Consider the following 22486-nt stretch of genomic DNA (forward strand, 5'->3'; position numbering starts at 1 on the left):
GATGCTACATGAATGAAGATTTATCTACTTATTAATGGTTGCTTACGAATGACAAATGCAATTATGCTAATGCATTGTGATCGTCCAATAACAAAATAAATATCTTAACTGATAGTTGGGAGCCAAGTTGTGTGTGAAAGTAGGGGTGTCAAAAGTCTTGTGGTTTCCCCCAGTTCCAGCTAACTGCTTCCAGTGTGTGTGTGTGTGTGTGTGTGTGTGTATGTGTGTGTGTGTGTGTGTGTGTGTGTGTGTGTGTGTGTGTATTCCCAGAGTAATCAGACGTGGCTTCCTGGCCCAGTTTCACCAGGAACCTCTGATTAAGCTATTTCCAAACCAAACGCGTGCAGATGATTCCATTTGTAATTCATTTCCCCAGCTTAAGCATAACCAGATATCAGACCAGCCAGGATTTCAAGCAAAGCACATTTATTTGCAGCAGAGAGGGTCAGAGCATTCCGAGGCCACTGCAACCATTATGCAATGATGCTACATAAACGTCCTGCTTGATGTATGTAAAAAGTCATCATTATGGGCATTTCATAATCATTTGTCAAGTTTGTCAACTCTCCACAATGATATCCATGATCTGAATGGAGGTTTTGAAATAAGGCTTCAGCCACTGTCGAAACCGAGATGTATATCAGAGCTTATAAGTCACATTTATCTTTGACATGTGCATGAAAGGTTAAGTAGTCACAGCAGGATATTGACAAGAATGACCGTTTGGGTTCAGCATTGAACCATTCCTACTCCAAATCGGGTTAAGTACGCCGGTAAAAGGTGGACCCAAGATATAGTAGCCCTCAACGATTGTGTGTTAGTTTACCCCAGACCCCCACAGGGAACAATCTGCAGACATCCAGGAACATCCATGGATGATCACCGTAGGTAGTCTGTGCAGCTGACTGCGCAACGTCGATCCTAGCACCCCTCCTGCACAGTGTGTGAGTTAACCTTCCTTCTGCTGGATGACTGATAGCAGCCACAGGGTATCAGCATTCACCTACTCAAATTGACAGAGACACATGCCAGTACAGCGTGAAAACACACATACTAACACACACAAATGCATATAGGCGTACACACACTCCCTCACATATACTGTAGAAGATATAGACTGAAACTCATTTGTCTTTTTCTGTGACATGCAACTGAAAGAGATGAGAGCGGGTGAAGAGTTGGAGAGGAAGTGTGTAAAAGGACTAAGCGTTTGCAGAGGGGTAGAAGGAGCCCATAGGTACGGGTGAACGGTCGGTGGTGAAGGCCAATATTTGTGTTGGATCAAGATCAAGTCCAGCGCTCCACTTTGTAGAGCCTGGCGCTGTGTGTTCTAGGGATCAAACTCGGAGAGTGAGCATGAACACACACATGCATGCACACATTGACACATTGGTGTGAATGAAAGGCATTCATGCCACTCTACCTTCACTCTCTATCCCTCTCGCTCTCGCTCTCTCGCTCTCTTTATTCCTCTCTCCCTCTTTCTGTCTCTCCCTCAGCACACGGATACTTGGTTTCTATTGCTGCTGCAGTATATTTCTGAGTGTGTTTTGGATCCCATGTGACCTGGGTGGTTAGAGTGCCTCCGCTGTGGAAAAGAAAAATCCCTGAGAGGTTTTTAACACCTGCTGTCCGTCTTTTTTCCTGTGTTCTCCATTTATTTTCCCTATCTATCGTCTCTGTCACTTTAACCCCCACGTAACGATATGTGAACCCACAACAAAAACACATAAACGTAATTCATGTGGCACACACTTACATAACCTCTCACCTTAGCCGCCCAAAGCTAGCTGTCTGAGCCAGGCAAGACCACCGCTCAACCTGCTGTGTCTTATGGTTTGGTCACACCGCTAGCGACGGGGCGCTGCAAAGCGTCAGACTGCAATGCATTTCAAATGGAGCTCACCTTCACCCACCTGCAAGGGGGCGGAATGAGGACTGGCGACGAGCTGACAGCTCCAGGGCGACAAGGACAGTAGAGCAGGTTTCACCCTCCATGCAAATGAGCAGCATTGGGCGGAGGGAGGGAAGAAACACGGTATTATGTCGTTGGAGGCTCGTCCAATGGTGCCGAGCCTTGGAAAATGGACACCCAGACCACTGCGCATTGTTCATGATGAGGCTGTTTTTTTAATGAAAAACATCCCTTAAACTATTGATAAAACAAGGAACACGTAATTTTATGTTTCAACAATAAGGACAATTCTTTATTTTAAGGGACGGATGGCAAGGGTATTTATATAATTTTTTGAGAGGTAATTTAATTTGCTAAGAAAACAGCTCCACCATTTTAATAAAAAATAAAGTACAATCGGCACCATCTATGTTTATAATGTATATTCAATATGGAAAAGGAGAGAACTTTGAATTATTTGGCGTGCCCACAACAGCCAGTCAATTTTGAGCCAACACGGCCACAAATGCCAAGTGCACAGAAGCTTCTTTGCTCCTGCTGCTCGGCTTCTCTGCGGTGGGTGCCCCGGATGGTGGAAGGCCCATATATTTGGCGGCCTGCGGGCGTCGGCAGGGTAGCATTAACATCCAGGTGCCATGCGCTGAGCACACTCTGCTAGGTGGGTTGGCACTCGGGGCTCGCGGCCGGGTGGGACGTCTGGTCGATTGCGGTGGGGCGGGCCTTGCCCTTGCGCCGGGTGTGGGGGTCACGCCGGCTCGCCTGCGGGACTTGCGGTTTGGGCGGAGTGTCGATCTGTCGGCGCGGGGCCTGGCTCTGGACATGCAGTCCATGCCTGGCGCCCACGCCCTGAGTTCTGCGCCTGCAGCTGCGTCTTGTGCCTGCACTTGGGGGGTGGGTTGTATGTGCGCCCCGGGGTTGCGGGGTCTCATTGCACACCCTGGAACTGGGTTGTACTGCTCATGGGGGGTGGGGGGGTTTCTCTACGGGCTTCTGGCTTCCCTGGGGCCCCGGGGGTCTTCTGTGGCTGCGGGGCAGGGTGCTCGGGGCTTTCCTGCAGCCATGGGGTGTCTATGCAGCTGTGGAGCTCGGGAGACCTTTCCACTGCTTGGGGCACCACGACATAATACCGACCTTATACACCAGAACCAATTGGGATAAGTCATGTACACTCACTGGCGGACACCACACACACACACACACACACACACACACACACACACACACACACACACACACACACACACACACACACACACACACACACACACACACATATATACATTTGAACATACCCCAGCACCCTCCTGTTTGCCTTCCTCTCCTTTTTTTCCTCATTTACTGCCATAACTATGTGAGGAAGAGGCCACGTGCACAATTGCTGTCCCAGTTTTCCTGGACCTGATGAACTCTGTTTTTCAATACATGTTGTCTTCAAACGTTTATGTTTTTCGAGTACATGTTGTCTGGTTCTATGTTTAATTGTCTCACCCGTGGTGAATCTACCCCTCTTGGAGTAGTGATTAGTTGTTTATAGACCCAAACATGGTAAAATAGTTCTCCAAAAAGGGGGATTGGTCACGGCTGTGTACAACAAAAAACTGTGCTCGTCTTCCCACAGGTCGTCCACAGTTCAGAGTTATTGCAGCAGTTCTTGATGATTTAAGAATTAAAGAGTTGCATTGCAGGTTGAGAACTTGAACTCTACTTGCAGACTAACTCTGTTCTAGACGCAATAGCATACAAATACTCTGTGTTGTATGCCCAGCATGCTTACAGCACAGGTTTAAAAAGAAAAAAGCCCGGTCGCCGGCGGTGTAACCGTACAGCGACGAGACGAGAGCTGCTTGGCTTCACGCTGCAGCCCCGTCGCCGGCGGTGTGACCCTTGCATTAGAGCTAGCCAGCCAGATGGAGGGATCGGCCCAGTGCCATGACTCTGTGTGTTTCTCCCTCAAAATAAAAACTCTGACTGCTTTTACTTGGACTGGTTGTTCTTTGCCAGCTTCTTGAGATTTGCTCTATGTGAAATATCTGGATACTCAAGAGATTCTATGTTTGCATTACAGGCAAACAGTGAGTAATTCTGCTGAAATGTAGTCATGCTTTGGTTTAACTTAAGTCAAAGTTCAAGTTATCTTAAGTCAAACATCCAATCTGACCTGCAGGATCTTTCGAGGCAGATAAGGACACTTCAAATTCATTCTTTATTTTTTGTTTTGTTTTTTCAATAAATTCGCTGGGACTCAAAATAAACTTGGTTTGAGTATACATGGGTGACCATGCACACATGCACAAATCTCGATCCGTGGCTTTAAAAATTAAATCCAGCCTGCATGAAGTGATAAGTCCAGTCTGTTCTGCACCCTAAGGTGAGCTCACGTAAGATTAGGTAACACTTTGTTAATCCCCAGGGGGAAATTCAGGTATTCACATGTCGGCTACTGCACTCTGCCACTCTGTGGTGCTGAGATAAACCTTTAAAAGGTTCATGCGATGCGGTCTGTGAAGGATCAGGATTTGTATTAGAATGTCTAAATTGAATGTAATGGAAAGTTCAAGTTATATTTGGCTGCAGAAAATGTCCTGCAAAAAATGGCATATTCACTTATTGGAGGTAGAGTAAAATGCCAAATGTTTTAATGTGACGCTCAGGTATTATAATATATCAGATATTTACTAGGAAGCATGTAGTGCAGTTCGGATCTTGCATTGATTGTAAAATTGTCTCCCTTTTCAAGCAAAATCAGGATCCAATGTGAGCGCTGTAGTCTTTGCTTCAAATGGTACAAAAACAAATAAGTGAAAATACCTACATGGTATTCAGTACTTTCCCCGGTGTTTTCTTAAAGTTCAACTTAGGTCCTGGTGAATTTGGGTTCATTTGGGTGCATCGCTAGTTGCTCCTACAGATAATGGAACCTACAATAGTGGTAATGAGGCCTCTACTGGTCTCTGGTGGCTACTGCATATTGGATTGTTCTCATCCTCCCTCTACATCAGCGTCCCTCCGCCGTGCTACGTGGCAGCGCCAGACAGAGGTCTGGCCCAGTGTGGTGGTGCTTGGTGCCATGTTTTACCATTATATAACAGATCAGGCTCAGCCTGTTGTGAATACTGGAACTCAAACTGCCTCCTACATTCATTAAGACAGCAGCCAGGTCTGTTTGTCTCTGCCCTCACACACAAAACCTTAAAAATATAGGTTTTGCCAGTTGAAGCATTTTATGATGTGATGACTCATTTTGTGTACACACACACAGGCACATGCACACGTGCACACTTTCTCTCTGCTACTTTCTACCTTTGCCTCATTCTTTCCCCTTCCCCATATTCTCTCCTCTAATCTCAACTATGATAGCTATGTCATAATTTGGCCATTCCACTCAACAACCCTTCTTGCTCCCCCTGAACCCCCAGCCCAGCTCCAGCATGGCTGTTTACTCAGGGTCTAGACATACATACCGCTATTGATGAAACAGTTGGATGGCACGGCGGGTTACCGGACAATAACAACGACGTGGAGTGTCTTTCTTCTCTTCATGACAAAATAGACTCAACTGGAGTGTCTCCGTCAAAGATTCAGCAAAGTTATCTCACTTCAATTGAATGGGGCATTTTTTTGTATGTGTGTAAAAAACATTTATCTGTGTTTTGATAACAACCGTGTGTGCGCTCCTGTAACAATGTGTGTTTGTGAATTTACATATGGGCGTGTTTTTATAAACACTGAATAAGAGGGCCTTATGAGTCAGTCTCTCCGCCAGCTGTTAGCCAGAGATTCCCCCAGCGTGGGCCAGAATAGGCCAGACTACTCACCAGAATATATCCTGTGATAGCAAGCCTCAACTTCTCTTTTTGCTGATTCTTATTATTCAGCAGCCTCCTGCATGTGCTTTTGTTTCCAGCTTGGCTTACGCTGCATGTCTGTGGGTAATATCCCGTTCAAAGTTAGCTCTATTTGTAAGCCCATTTTTGTTTAGACAGCATTTCTGCATGGGATTCATCTTTTGTTTATCAGAATCAAGGTAATGCTAATTGTGCCCCCTTGAAAATAACTTGAGGATATGTAACTAATTTGTGCTGTAGTTGTTTTGCCCATTGTCTTGTGTGACAGTACAGGCAGAAGGAACACAAATGTAATTGGAATTGGAGGAATTGTGGAACGTCTATGGCAGGTTTTTAAGGGAACCACCGCAACACTCTTCAACTGTGTGTTTGGTTAGGACAGTGGGTAGCTGCTGCCCTCTGAAATCAACCATGTACTAGACAGTGGGAGATGACTTTCTCCCCGTCCTCTTTCGGTCCCCTGCCCATCGGAGGGCCTCTTTTAAATTTACATTCTTCTTCCAAGCTCAGCTTGCTAGAGTACAAAATCACACTCTGTGTCTCTGAAGTAGGACAGAATATATAATTCTATAATTCCGTTTCTTTTTTCAGTTTTGACAACTGGTCAAAACTGTCCAAAGTCCCAAATATCACTCAATACAAAAAGATCACTCGCAAGAAAGATGGCCGAAGATATTCCATTTTCTCCCTGAAAATAGTTGAAATTAAAATCAATATCCACGTGTGTATTTATTTGATGTGCATTGGAACAGGAAAGACTTAATCTTGACTTGTTTCATACAGAAGGTGTCAAAGCTTTATTCAGTACATTTAGTGAATACTTTTTGTTGGTCAACATCTCATGAAAGACAGCCATCTCCTTCAGTGCTGTCAGAGAGGAGAACCCATCCCTTCAATGTGCTGAATGGAGACGTGTTCTGTGGCCACACACAACCCCGCCAGAGGCCTTTGTTAGTGCCAAACCCTTGAATCCCCCTCCCCCCCGCAGAAGCGCCTTCTGGCTTTTGTCTCTGTGCCTGTGGTCGAATGGGCTCTGAAAGGGGCTCCCTGTCGCGTCAGGCTCTGCCCCCTCTCAATGGAGGCGGCTTCTAACGGAGCAAAGGGTATTTCCACAGGGCGGCATGAAGCCATAGGAGAGGTGTTGGGGAAAGTTGGGGATACATTTGTCTGCTGCGCTGATTTAGATAGAACTTGAGCTGGAGGTTGCACGACATGGGACAGGAAGTTTCCCATTTCTTGTTATACCGGAAAATCCTGGTATCTCAATTAGCAGCGCCTATAGTGATTCCGAGTCCACGACTTTAAATACAGACAAATACCAAGCAGATTCAATCTGCTACTTTAAATAAACAGCACAGACCTTGTCAGTCAGTTTGTGGTCATCGGAGTGTTATCATTTATACATAAATCTCAAGTTGATTCTCAAAAAATATCTGAGGTATTAATTGTGGGGATTTGTCACTATATATTCACTTTGTGATATTTATACTTCACAATAAATATGATTATCACATAAAAATCTCAAATTCCTTATTGTAACAAAGGAGTGGCTTTGCTCTTTGTCACCCTTCCCCTGCCTGCTCTTTGCACATCCTCTGCTTAGCCGGACCTACTCATGGTTGTGACAGATGGAGATTATAAAGCCAAGGTTATAGAATCTATATCTTTCTAGAGAAAGATATAGATTCTATAACCTTGGCTTTAACCTTGGCTTTTCTTAAGATTTAAAGTCTCAACAAAGCCCTTAAACGAAAGTAAGAAAGAGCACTTTGTAAATGTGATCAGAAATAAACCCTGGACTTTGATCTTTGTCACGTTTGCCCATCTGGTAAACTAATTACCAGTATCCTTCCGAACAAGTATTTTTTTGTCGAGGGGGGGAGTTATGAGGACAGCAGTGGACCAAGGTGAAGGGGTGGCACTGCCCAGTGGGCAGATTACAGGTTTGGTTAGTTACTTTGGCTTCTGGAATACGGCGCTGTGGGCAACACACGTGTTGGCACAGAGTGTGGCCACCTCAGATGTGGTCAGGAGCATGTGGAAACATTCTGCTGTTGTTTGCCTAGCCTGGCCCTGCACAGCACAGCACAGCCCACCTCAACCAAGCTTCTAGCTCCCATGGGAGAAGAGAGAGTAGCCATTATACAAGGAAAGATTGAAAAGAAAAAAAACTGCCTCCAGGCAATGTGTGTGGGATAATCTGTATTCTTTAAATTCTCTATTAATTTAGTCTGTGAAAATGTCCATGCATGTGGATGCGTGATGCCTTTCCTCTAGGAATCGCAGCAAATGATAATTCAACACAAAGGGGTTTATTATCAATGACAGCCTAAGTGTGCAACACCCAGAAGGGGGCTCTCTGTTTGACATCTGAACGGTCTCAGATCACCATCCTGTTTGCTCTCTCAGATAAGGGAGAGCGGCTTTTCACAGTGGCCCTTTGAGAAGGACATAATGACTGAACGGCAAACAGACTGTCACAGGGCAGGGCTGTGGGGTTGAAGAGGAGAGCAGCTCTATTCAAATGTGAGGGATGAGGCTGATGCTCGAACCAATACATAAGTCACAAGTCAAATGAAACTGTTGAAACAGGCATTCACCGTTCCCACGGTTTTCTTGCCAAAGAGTGCAGGCAATGTTGTGCTAATCTCTCTGCCATCACCTTCCATCGCCCATTCGATTCGCAGCTATTACAAGGGCCTAACCCTAACCCAACCATCCATGTCACCAATTAGAAAGTCATTTCATTCGACTGGGGTTTTCCCTCTCTCTTTCCAAGCTCTTTGTCCCCTTTTGGGAGCTGTTAATTGGTACATTTTTGGGCTTGGCTCCCCGGCTGGTCTCCATTTCACCTACGACACTAGCGGTCTTTGAGCGGCTGTGTCCCTGTGTGGGTAATTTTTTTGTTAATGAGGCGTGGATATCCTCTCATATCACCATCCTTTACATTCTCTTAGATGGGCCCTGATGTACAAAAGCTCACCTTCGAAAGAACAAGCCACCGACTGTCTATTACAGTGAGGGTACCGGGGGAAGTGATGCTCTTTGGAAAAACACAATGCATACATAAATGCTTATCTGTCTGTAGCCCGTGTGGCACTGCGTGTGTCAGTCAGTTTGGAATTCAAAAAAAAATTTGCAGTGTTTGAATGTGTGTGTTGGAGAGAGTGGGTGGGGCAGTCAAAGGTTCTTTCTTTCAATGAAAGAGCGAGGAAAGAGAAAGCGAACATAAGTGCACGTGCTAAATCGGCTAATGAAAGAGCAGCATGTGTGTCTGTGTGAAGGGTGTGTGAGAGTCGACTGGATCTCGCTTTACAGGCCCTTATTAAACCAAGCTCTCCTCATGTATTTAAAGGCCCTCCTTCATTTCCACACACTTTGCTCTCTAATATGCCTCATGGCCAACGATGGGAGATGGCTGAGTGGTGGATTATAATGGCCGAGCGCTGTCCCAAACCTCTGGGGCGACACTGAGTGCTGGTTGATGTCAACTGCTGGCTTTCCTTGAAAACTAGAAAAATATTTTGGGATATATATATTTTTTTACAGAAGGTAGTAATTGAAAGCTGCTGCTGCTGTCTTTTTGAGATTCCCTAAGTACAGACTATGTCAAATAACAGACACAAAATGGGACTCGAGTGGGAATGAGTCTCAAAAATAAGAAAGTTGTTTCTCTCAAGCTGAGTTGTCATGTCAACTGAAAATAAATGTGTGTGTGTGTGTGTGTGTGTGTGTGTGTGTGTGTGTGTGTGTGTGTGTGTGTGTGTGTGTGTGTGTGTGTGTGTGTGTGTGTGTGTGTGTGTGTGTGTGTGTGTGTGTGTGTGTGTGTGTGTGTGTGTGTGTGTGTGTTCCAAAAAGACCTAACCTTTTGTTGATGTTTGATAGAAGTAAGAAAACAATCTGAAAGCCATTTATTTTCACATTTAGTTCCAAACAGAAAATGGTGTGAATTTCGTTTCTTATTACATTTCCTTTACATCCTGATTTTCCACCAACCCACACGGATGGATTAAGATGAAATCTGAACCTGTGGACTTGTTTTCATTGGAAATAAACGTAAAGCCAGCAAAGTATTGAAAGTGTGCCTGTGGTCAGTGCATATGGTTTGCCTGACGTCAGCGTTGTTGTGTTCTGTCACAGTATACATTACTTGTATGTTGTATGCTTTTCTAATTTACTCTAGCCTGTGTCTATTGTGTGATTTAAGCACATTTTTTACAACCTCAAAACCATTTTAACATAACCATCTACACAGAAAGTACTGGTTTTGTGAAAGGGTTGTAAATTTGTGGTGACCAAGCCGAGACTGTGTGGACGCCTTCCAAAATCCAGAAGTTGCAAGGCAGCTCTGTCTATCTTTGTCCCGCCAGTCAGGACCACTACAGACATGAGCAGATATGCTGAACCCACTGGAGGGGAGAGTGAAACCACTGGACCTGAATGACAGTTCATGCAGAATTACAGCAACAGAAGAGCATGTTGCTCCTCTTTCTGCCATGGAGCGAGAAAATAAATGATTTAAGTATCACTGTTTTATTTTGGACAATTTTTAGACCGCCAGACTGACGGCTGTGCATTGCGCACGTCTATGTGTGAGGTATACAACTTCCACAGAATTTAAAAAACTTCTCCTTCCATGACACACAGATTGTAAGCAGAGCTGCAGTCTGCGAGTCAGTTTTACAGTTTGCTGGTAAACAAATAACTCTGTATCACTCCCTCGGATCCCTCTGGTCACAGCAGACAGTCCAAAGAACTTCTCGTCCGCCTGGTTTAGAGTTAGGGCTACAGCCCTGACATTAACACGTGTGTTTATCAATTAACAGATGACCAGAAAGTGTTGATTTATGCATGTGTGTGTGGATCTGTGTGCTTGTTTGTGTATTCATGTATCTGTTCGTGTGTGTGTGTGTGTGTGTGTGTGTGTGTGTGTGTGTGTGTGTGTGTGTGTGTGTGTGTGTGTGTGTGTGTGTGTGTGTGTGTGTGTGTGTGTGTGTGTGTGTGTGTGTGTGTGTGTGTGTGTGTGTGTGTGTGTGTGCTCGAGGATCTGTACAGTACATCACACTGATGTGTGAGCTAACAGGGCCTCTCTGCAACTCTCAGTGCAAACACCCCAGCAGAACAGAGGACATGCTTTGACAGACTGCTACTCTCATCTTTTTGGAATGTTCAAGTGGAATGGATGGATGAATATTTTCCCAATTATGCTGCTGCTCAAAGTTCAAACAGAGTTTTCAGAGGAGAGCTGAGTCTCAATGGGGTACTGAGGGTGATGATTAACACTCCCGACACACTGTTTCCTTTGACAGCCAAAGTCTTCATTGTCAGATTGACTCTAAGTGGATGTTTTATAAGCCATGGTTTGACGCTTCGGGTTTGAACGTTTAACTCTCTCCAATCTTTGCGTTATACTTCCCTCTACACAATGCAATACAATGTAACTCACTAGCTCTGGGCAATATAGATATACGATATACGATACGATATACATATACATCGCTATAATATCGATATCCTAATATGAGACTAGATATTGCCTGAGATGAGATGCAATATTGCTAAATAGTTAAATGTTGTATGCAACATGTATGCTGTTACTGTATTACAGTAAATTAATGCAAATTCTTTAAAAAAATCTTCATAGACTATTCTAGCTGTTCTTATCAATGCCTCTACCTGCTTGTTAATAATATCAGTATTATTAATTGTTGTTTATCAAATATATATTGCGTGTAAATATCAGCACCAATAGTCATTCCCAAAATATTATGAAATTATCAACTTTGAGGGATTTGTCACAATTATTGTGAAATTTGATACCAATATCTGACCATAACATTTTTAAGCAAAAGGTCTTCAAGAATCATTTACATGAACATTTATTCATTTCGCATTCAGGCTTTTGTCCAAAGCAACTTACATTAGAGGCTAGAAACAATCAAAGCATCAACCATTGGAGCATCATCTAACTTAAGTGCATGCTCTCCTGTTTCTAAATTCATAGTAAGGAATAGTAAGGACTCATTATCAGGAATAATCAAATCTGTTCTCTGTGTTTAATAGACTGGGGGTTTAATGGTGGATGTATTTGTGTTTGCAGGGCATGGCCTTCTCCTTGGAGGAGCGCCTCCAGCTTGGGATTCACGGGCTGCTGCCCCCTTGCTTCATCAGCCAGGACGTCCAGCTGCTCAGGGTGCTGAGGAATTACGACATGAAGACTGATGCCCTGGACAGGTGAGAAGAACCGGCGCCTACACGCAGCTGTACATAAAGTCCATAAAGGGAGGAAGAATTGCTCCCATACCACTCTGCTTGTCTGTCTTGTACCCTTCCTCGATCTCTTTCTACTTTCAAATCTATTCATCTTCATCTTCATCACTCTCTCACACACACACACACACACACACACACACACACACACACACACACACACACACACACACACACACACACACACACATAAATACACACACACAAGCACAAAAGCTGATGTGCCTCTGTAATTTACTTTTGAGGCTAAAACATTCTTGTTGTCATTCCTGTATCATTGCTGTAGTTTTAGTCAGCCAAACCAGCCCCAGTGCCTGAGTGCACTAAGGAGCGAGAAAGAGAACACTCGATCATGTAAGAGAGAAATATTACATCTGGAAACCCTCAAAAGAGGAGAGGGAGCAATTACGGATCAGCCCTCAGAGATCTCCATACATCTCCTAACACCCTACTGTTTACTGAACAAATCCCTGCTCCGTTTTCCTTTATTTTCTTCCCTCTGCGGTTCTCCATCTCCTCCCTGATCTCCTTGTGCTTCTTGGAGAGTTCACCTCCTTAGGGACCAAATAAAGAACTCTCTTCGTGAGATAGCCAGGCTGTTGCTTGTGTTATGTAAATGTGCCACATGCTTACATTTTAGCCGTTCGTGTTCAACATTTTCCTTCATAAAAATAACGTGCTAAGAACTGTATAAATCCTCTTTTGTTCACCATTCCACTTTTCAATCAACCATCTCATCTGCTGTCACTCATCATGACAACAATGGATGAGTTGAGTGTATTTTACCCCAGACTGGAATAGAGGTGAAAAGACCCATTTAGCTTCATCATCGTTTGATTTTCCGTCTGACCGAGGCACAGTGGCATCTTAGCATGAGTGACTGCTATTATGAGCTTTTCATTGCCGTTCCCATGTCCTATCAATGTCACTGACAGTCTGCCTTCCAGCCACAGGCTTTGGCCCAGTGGATTAGGGGCTGGTATTTGCTGCTCAACTCAGCTATGTTTACATAAAGACTGTTCCCTCAAGTATTCCGAAGCCTTTGGTATTTATTTCTGGACGGCGTCACTTACTGACCATAGATCACACTTACGAACTTCTTAGAATGGGCAATCAGCAACTATGGTGACTCATGACTTTTTTCCTTCTGTCTCAAGAAGTTCTCATGCTTTTTAAAATAATTGCAGAGTATTATTCCAATCTAGACGACGCATTAACAAATGCTTTAATGTTCAAACGTTTATGATCTGATAGAGTGGACGAAGTACCTATAATGACCATTTTGTCAACAGAGGAAACGGCGTTGTGTAACACTCTGCCAACTCAAATATTGTATTGAGCGATAAAGCGAAAAGGGGAAACCCCAAACCCAACGTCATTCTTGGAAAACAGTAGCGCTACTACACGGTCCTAGGCTCAAAATGACTCTGGAAAGTCCAGTGCAGTCTGAGAACTCAAGCTAATTGATTGCGATTCTGTCCTGGCTGCCTCGATGGAATACCTTCAAAGGCCATAGTGGACTTAGAGTGGTAAACCATCATCGATCCTGTGCCATGAATGTGTGTTTGAAAAGTGAGTGTCTCATGCGCTTGTGGAGCACTCGTGCCTTCTACGGTTATCAACGTAGGAAGCAAAGGAAACACTCTAGCAGCACAAACACAATTGCACTGGGTGCAATTACTGGCGTGCCATGAGGCCAATGCAATGTGACTGACTTTGCAGAATCAGATTGGCCATCCAATATGGAAAAATAGGATTTTCAAGAGCAGCTCTCACCACCGCGTGTTGCGTGGCTGCTTCAGTGTAACCTACAGGAGAAAAGCCTGTGCATGCTTTTCATCTTCTCAACAAGTGGTACCTTGTACTCTGGCCCTTATGGAAAGTTCTCTGATTGGGAATAGAGCCCTGTCCCGGTGTGGACTGCTTAATTTGTGTCATATGTAAACCTTCAGCTGCCTGTCAGCGTACAATCACAGCAAAGGATATGTTGTTAATTTGGTCTTAATATTTCTAGCAGTTTCCCCTATATACATCTGCATTTAACCGCGGCTGAAAATATGACCGCCACTACTGAATAACATATTATTTTGCGCTATGGATGCTTCATATCCAGGTCAATTCACACACCTGTGAGTAAAGCCTATAAACGACAAACTTTGGGCTTACCTGATCGCTTACCTTATAATCCCACATGGATTATAACAACAAGCACCAGATAGATGTCAACAATGAAGCAAACAATGCTGATCACTGATTCAGGGTTATTATTTGCCAAAGGGAAAACAGTCCTGCAACTTCACATGATTATCGTGGACAGTCAACAGAAAGACAGACCCGAAAAACGCAGGCTGTGGGGGAGTAGTGCGAGCAGATGCTTAGCGTTAGCAGCTTGTTGGCTACATGTGTAAACACACTAGCAAGTGCAGCGCTTCCGGGTCTGTAGTCTCGCAAGACCGGGACACCTGGTGGCTGCGACACGTATTAACTTCCAAAATAACAAAGAAGTCGTTTGGATAGCTGTTTATAGTAATAATAATAGTAATAATAATAATAATAACACTGTAATAAGTGTGAGTGCCACCGCGCATAGTATACATGCGCAATTGTTTTTTCTACAACTCCATCCTAGGTGAACCACTGTCTAGTAATAATTAATTAAATAAATATGACTCTCCAAAGCTTCGCTTACAACTGGCATTCACATTAAATCTACAGTATATCTCAATATTAAACACTGTGACCATATCCTTGCTTTTACACCATGCATTGAAATGCATGTTTATACATTAATACATTGTTAACAGATCTCAGATGGGGATCAGAAAAATCCTAGACCACTGTGACTCCCCGTAACGCTGCTGTAACCCTTCTATTCACATGGAGAATCAGAACTAGGCCTATGACTTGACATTGGGTCCCCTCAGTGGTGGGAATCTAATGGATGAGTAACACCACGCTCTGCTGTCTTCCTTTGTCATGCATTCTTCTCTCTCTCTCTCTCTCTCTCTCTCTCTCTCTCTCTCTCTCTCTCTCTCTCTCTCTCTCTCTCTCTCTCTCTCTCTCTCTCTCTTTCTATCTTTCTCTCTCCTCCCACATTTTCTCTCCAACTGTTACTTCACCCTGTCACTAGTCTTTCTTGGCCCCCATTGTTTTTTCCGCTTTTCTCTCCTTTCTCACACACACACACACACACACACACACACACACACACACACACACACACACATAAAAAAAAAGACACACGGGCATTTGCAAACAAGAGACACACACACACACACACACACACACACACACACACACACACACACACACACACATGCACACACCCACGTGCTCCCACAGATACATGCGCAATTTGACATCTGCTTTTCATAATCCCTCCCCAGCTCTGTAGGTATTAGTCTTCAAGATGTTGAAGATTAACACTGAGATATTATACTTCCTCTGTCCTTTTTCCAGATATGTGTTTCTGATGGGACTTCAGGACCGCAACGAGAAGCTCTTCTATAGGGTGCTGACGTCGGACATCGAGAGGTTCATGCCCATTGTTTACACGCCCACTGTCGGCCTGGCCTGCCAGCAGTACGGCCTAACGTTTAGGAGGCCGAGGTGAGTCGGTCTCCCTACTCCCTACTCACACGTTAGCACATCCTTTCCACTGCACAGGCATGATGGTGTGTGAGCCCCCTCATCCCTATTTCCGATCAAAAAAGCCACTACCATCTCATAGACACACACACACACACACACACACACACACACACACACACACACACACACAATCAAGCACACGTGTATTACTGTAGCTCCAGTCATACTCTCCAATAGACATAGACAACAGACAATAGCAATGGCTACAAAACCAGAACCAAAACTCAAAGGTCACCACAGCACTTTCAGCCCGGGGGGCAGAAATTACAGGTTCCATTCCATTCCCATTCCATTGCAGAGTTCACCTTGAGTGGGTTTGGCATGGCTTGTAACAGATGGAGGTACCCACACATACACACATGCATGCACACACAAGTGCCCAGTTCTGGTGGTATATCTCTCACCTCAAACAGGTTCTCGACTAAAATTCAAGTGTGTTACTATCTGAGACAACATTCCCAAAAAGCAATCATTGCTAGAAGCTGTGTTGATATTGCACAAATATTTTATTTGGTTCTCTGTTCCCAGAGTCTGAACTTCTTCCTCTGATTGGACATGGTGGCCAATGTATTTAGTGCAGTGTATCTAATGAAAGACAGACCACCCTAGTCAACCATCTTTCACCAACACACTGACTACCAGGATCACTTTCTGATGTCAGCTTGTCCGTCACTAACATACCTGCTTACTGACAGAAAACCTTTTCTTGTTTGAATATATTTGTTATGCTTGCCACGGATGCATTTACAACACTAAGACACCCTAGTGGTGGCCGACTGTACACATAAGTTACCTAACAATCCCCCTTTTCATTGTCCCACCCTCCACTATGTGGAAAATATTCCTAGTGAATCATTTTGAACAGTGCTGGGCCAGGACCTGCTGCCAGAGCCCCTGGGTTGGAAGGTTAGGACTGTGGGTAATGTGCATCAGGGGGTCAGTTTGCTGAATTCACAAACCTAATTCCCTGCCAGATTCCCTGCTCTTCCCTGGTAACAGGGCCAGAGAAAAGCAAAAAAGAAGTGGAAGTGTGAGACCAATCACATTCACGTCATCTCATTTTATTGTGTCTTTACTAAATATAAATGGTGCTCGTTTTCTTTACATGAACAGTCTCAAGCCACCTTTACACAGATTCCCTTTACGCAGACTATTGACTCCAATGTGCCAAAAGTGTCATTCACTCCTTATGGAGAGTCACAAACCACATGCGAAAAGCTCCAACCGAGACTGCGGATGTGTTTTAAAATGTTATATTCTTGCCACAAATTTTGGTTTCCTACACTATGACTGGACGCCCCTGTTGCAGAGTCTTGCAAGGTAGCCTTATTTGGAACTTGGCTAGAAGAAGTTAAATACAAGATGTGTCATTCGTCTGTGTAAGTATGTATGTAAGTATGTATAGAGTACAGGAATGTTAGGCGTCACCATATTCACTATGAATAAATCAGTTTTTACATCAATGAACCGAGCTCCCATTTTTGATACAAATCTAGACAAATGCACTACAGCTGCTGGATGGGAGGATTCCATTAGTGTCAGTCTCATCAGACTATACACATCACCAGCATTTAGAGAGTCCAGTCATGGATTTGGATGCAACTAAATACCTGTGAGGCAGTGTGTGCACATGCTCACTGGTGTATACTCATGTTTGCGTGTGTCTTGCATCCTGTAGTGTAACTATGGTTACGAATGAAGAGACAGAGATTAGGTCTCTAATCGGTGGCTTGTAGGTATAAAGACTGCTGTGTGTAAGAAGGAGTTTCCTTTCGAAAGTCGACTTTAACAGCTCTAATCTCCCCCTGGCAGACTAAACAGTCAAACGTCGGGCTCCAAACCATGGGCCAAAGGTCGAGCGTCATTAAGTGTCAAAACACGCCAAATTCAACGATCTCTAGATGGGGTAGAAGCAGGAAGTACAAACTGAGAAAGAAACACATTCAGATCGTTATAAGATTAGTGGACATGGGGTTGCTCTTAATTGGTTTGCACGACCATGAGTTGACACAGTAACTTCTAAGTGCTTGACGGGGAAGGTAGCTCTGTCTTCCATGTACATAGTTAATGTTTGTTCTTACTATGAGTTGGGGCTCTGTCACTGCTATGTACTGTATTGTTATGAATGATGTTTTGTTAACTCTTAAATTAACTGTGATGTTACTGTTTAAACTGCACATCATAGTGTCTTAAAGAAATGTCTCCTAGGCCCTTGAAACTACAAGTTCCTCTGATGAAGGGCTCTGGCTTTAAGTTTAAGGAAGCGATCCATTCAGCTCATAGAGACAGAAGAGCACTGTTACAGTTGAGTCAAGTGACTCTGGTCCACTGCAGCAATCTGTCAGGATCTAGAAAATAAGATTAGCATCCATAATAGGTAGAGTAAAAATATTGTTACATAGGCTTAAATTGACTTGCCCTGTTGAAACGCTATGGTGCTATGAGAGCAGACATGAACCAGTGATTTATTAGTTATCCTACAGTGGAGACGACAAAGCTTGACTAGCACCCCATGTAACCGTGTAGTGAGGTGAGCCTTTAAATAAGCCTGTTGGCAAGATTCAGGAGGTTCTAAAGGCCTCATGAAAGGCACTATTTAACGTTGGTTTCGACACTTAGGAAGTGGATCGTAAAGCATTTTGGGCTTGCTGATAAGAGGCTTTAGGATAGTTTCAGCTTAGCACTCCAGCCCACACACAGTGTTTTAAAGTTTCATTTGGATCAATGAACACCGAGTAGGAAGTAAACAGTTCTGCCGTCGTCATCATTAATCCATAGCGCACAAGATCTGTTACACTCACTGACTGAGAACGGATGTGAACCGATATGCACGTAGCAAAAACAATCACGTAAGAAGTCAAGTTCCACAAGATTTAATCCGAAAAACAGGCAGGGGTCAAATCCAAATCAGTCAGAGAAGGCAAACTTATCTGGAAGGGAACAGGTAGAAAATCAGGCTCCAGGAAAACAGGCAGAGGTTCGGACGGAAGGTACAGGAAACAGGTAGTTGTGTAAAGCGCAGTGTAATGCAAGAGACAATCTGGCAGAGAACAAAGGCAAGTAGACTGGTATTTATACTGAGGGACTAACCAGGGAATGAGCTGCAGGCAGGGGAAACCAGGTGAATGGACGGAAATGACAGCAAGGCAAAAGGGAGAGGGTGGATCTGAAATTACATGGAGGTGACATAACATGGGGAAATTACCTGATGAAAATAAAACATAAAAACAAATATAAATACTGGGAGATCAGGCAGGATTCATGACAAGATCAGTAAGGTGTGACAACATGAAAAAAAAAGCAGTCATGGTCAAGACAGCCTGATACCACCGCTCATCATTTGAGTCCCGGTAGAATTGCATGACTCCAGATAATAGATTTGTATAATGCATTCTTCCTTTTTTGATAGACCAGAAGAAGGGGTCAATCAGTATGCATGTGATGAATGGGAGAAACACTGTGGACAAAGATGGAGGAGTGGAAGGAAGAGAAATGCTTTGGATTTATACTGAGCACATGATGAACATGGAAAAACATTTGGGATTATTTTCACTATAGACATTGAGGACCTTGTAAAACAAATCTTGGGTTTATGTCTGAGATCTAAGCTTTAGAGCCAGTGAAAGCAATGAAACTGAAGGACACTGTGGATTTAAAATTGTAAAATTTTAATCCGTTTTTACCTCAGTATTCACTAGTATAATGCATTGACACTTAACGGGCAACCAGATTACAAAGTAACTGATTGCATATAAAAAATAATAAATAAAAACTGTGATTGCCCAGGCTACATTGGGGAAAAATGGGTATTTTCCTCGGATTACTGGATAACTTAAAAAATATTGGTTCAGGTTTGTGATCAAGATCTTTCCCCAGGAGCAATCCCAGACAAGTTTGTCAGGTCTCCATACGTTTTGTCACCAAAATACACACAAGAGGTGACACCGTAAATGTCGCGATACCATGCGCGGAACAAGATTATTTATTTTTTATTTGCTTCTTCATCATTGTCAAAAAATAAAAGCAGAATTTAAACAAGAACTTCATTAAAAACCTAGAGAAGAAAAGTTTGTTTCTGGCTGCTGCCCTGCTGCATTCCTGTCTCTCCTTGATAAGGAGTAGGATCAAGGCCTTAACAGGTTTCAGTGAATTAACAGTTGCTATCCTTCTTGGGATGCTGTCATACATCTGAACTGTGTGCACTGAGAAACTGCACCATTCTTCAAGAAGAAAAGCCGGCTATTTGAGGGAGGATGGAGGTGGGAATCTACAGTACTTTGCACTCTTTGCTCCAGGTCTTGAATTTTTTAGAGTGACCTTTTTTTAGAATTTCAATACTGTGGTACTTTCTGAGGCAGCACTGTTGTAATGTTTATACGCGCTGCCGTTATTTGTTTATCTCTCTGTCACTGAGCTGCCGGTATTTTCCGCTTATTAAGTTTGTTTAACATGTTCATGTTTGACACTTGCCGTCATGATTTTTCATGATGTCCTGCAGACATCTAATGTATTTCTCATCACTTATAAAAAAACAAAACCCTCCAAGCAACACTTCAACCAGACCAGGGCACTGGTAGGTTGGATGGTCGTGGAGCGCCTATACGGCTGCAGGACTCAGGGGTGGCTTTGAGGCCTTTTCCGCTGCTTGGAGGTGCTACAATATGATTCCGACCTCAAACACTAGAACTAATTGGGACAAGAGCCATGCACTCACACACATGCACATACACATACACATACACACACACACACACACACACACACACACACACACACACACACACGCGCGCTTCTGAGTAACAAAAAGGACAGAGTTATTGCAGCAGTTCTTGATAATTAAAGAATGATCAAAGACTGGCATTTCAGGTTGAGAACTTGAACTCCACTTGCAAACTAACTCTGTTCTAGATGCAATGGCATACAAATACTCTGTGTTGTATAACAAGCATGCTGACAGCACAGATTAAAAAAATAATAATAAAAAAGAATAATAAAAAAAGCCTCCAATACATATACATACCTAGAATCAGCACATTATATTTATTCCAGACAAGAGTGTTAAAGCCATCCGGAATTTAAAAAGTTATTTCTCTAAAATGCATGTTACTGAGCGTTTTTTTAAATCAAACAGATGGATCTGAACTGAAGGAATAGTTTTCACGGTTATTTGATGCTTTGATGGCACTGTATCAAATCTTAGCACTCTGCAATGCAACAATTTGGCAATAATTTGTGAAATTCTGCCAAAGGTTATTCTATATAAACGCTTGTTATTGTTGTTATAAACGCTGGCCTGGATATAGGCTTTCCTCTCATACTTTTAACTGTGTACTTACGCTATAAAACTTGGAATGTTCAGGATTTTGAGTTAAATATTATGCCTCATAGGATACCCAAAACATCAAAAATGGCAAATGGCAACTTTTTCTACTTCTGTTCGGTTTTAATGATTTTAGTTTTTCTGCACTGTTTCAGTTTTAGAAGCTCAATAAATCATCAGACGAAGCTGTGCAAAAATAAATACAATTGCATGAAAGTATATTTCTTTATTAATCCTGTCATGACTGAATCCTGCTGGGTAGCCAGAACAGATGTTGAAAGTGTGTTTTTATGTCTATGTTGGAGGGCTGCCAGTGTTGTCATTCCCAGAAGAGACATTTCTTTAGGAGAAGATTATTTATTTGTCACACGGCACACACACCACAACACATGCACCCATGTGGAGACGGCGACCAACACACACAAGGGCTCGGACGGGATAAAGGCTAAGGGCTTGGATAGACGCAGGTTGTAGCTAAAGTTGAGCCGGCACGGGGGGTTTTATTACAAAGGGTTCACAATTTAACGGCGCTCAAGCGCTAAAAAGGAAATCTCAGTCTCTGAGGTTCTCTGGTATGGAGTGCTTGGCTCCACAGCACTCCCACACGATCGCTGCCATGCACTCCTCACTGCAAGGAAAGACAGACACATGAGAAACTTTCCCGGCTGCTGTGATTGGCCAGTCAGTTCAACTAGCCACAGCTGGCACCAAGGCGGGGAGCATCAGTCTACCATCCTGACTTTCCCCTTGCCTCCCGGAGCCGGCTCGACCACACCCCTTAAGTCTGCCACGGGGACCTATTATGCTCCTTTTCAACAAGTTATGTATGGTCTCACAGGTCCCCAAAACATGTTTTTGGCGTTTGTTTGCTGAAAATACCACTAACACATTATGCATTCAAGCCATTGTAACATGCCTCAAAATCGTGGTGTTCCAAAACGGGCTGTTTCTATGTGTGTAACTTTGAATGTGAGTGAATGAGCAGCCCCTAGCAGGCCCCTAGTTCTGTAAGCCAATGGGGTTTGAGCTTTACTCCGGATTCCATTTCTCTGTAAATTTTCACTTATTTCACCTTAGCAGTACATTAAAATCAATTTCAGAACAAATTTGAGGTGCGAAATAAGCAATTAAGTTGCTGAATCTTCACTTATATTAGATCTACAAGGCCTAATTTTAAAGCTTGTTCGACTTTCACCGCGGTGTCTGGAGCAATGTGGAACTTGGAGCACTGCTGGATACGGTGGGGCTTGTGGCTTTTTTGTTTCATTTAATTACGGAAACATCGGAAAATAAACACATCTACGGTTTTGTTAGGAGAAACACAGAGCAGATGGCTCGCCACAGCCTACAGTACAGTCAACTGACTGGTCCGACAACAATCTTGTGCATGTTTTTGGAAGGGGTCCTTACCTATGTTATATGGAGGAAACCCCATCTGAGCATGGGGAGAAATGCAAACTCCACACCAGCCTGCCTACAAAAACT

At 43.5% G+C, this 22486-nt stretch overlaps 1 protein-coding gene across 1 annotated transcript in view; it reads left to right on the top strand.

Annotated features, from left to right (window-relative positions):
* The window catches only part of me1 (malic enzyme 1, NADP(+)-dependent, cytosolic), a 93947-nt gene that overhangs the window by 13088 nt on the left and 58373 nt on the right, over positions 1-22486 (top strand). Inside the window, exons 2-3 of the mRNA XM_080006122.1 lie at positions 11861-11994; positions 15490-15639. Coding sequence (XP_079862248.1) covers positions 11861-11994; positions 15490-15639 — 284 coding nt within the window. The remainder of the gene's footprint in view (positions 1-11860; positions 11995-15489; positions 15640-22486) is intronic.

This window comes from Zeus faber (genome assembly GCF_960531495.2).
Source record: "Zeus faber genome assembly, chromosome: 8".
NCBI classification, from domain to species: domain Eukaryota; kingdom Metazoa; phylum Chordata; class Actinopteri; order Zeiformes; family Zeidae; genus Zeus; species Zeus faber.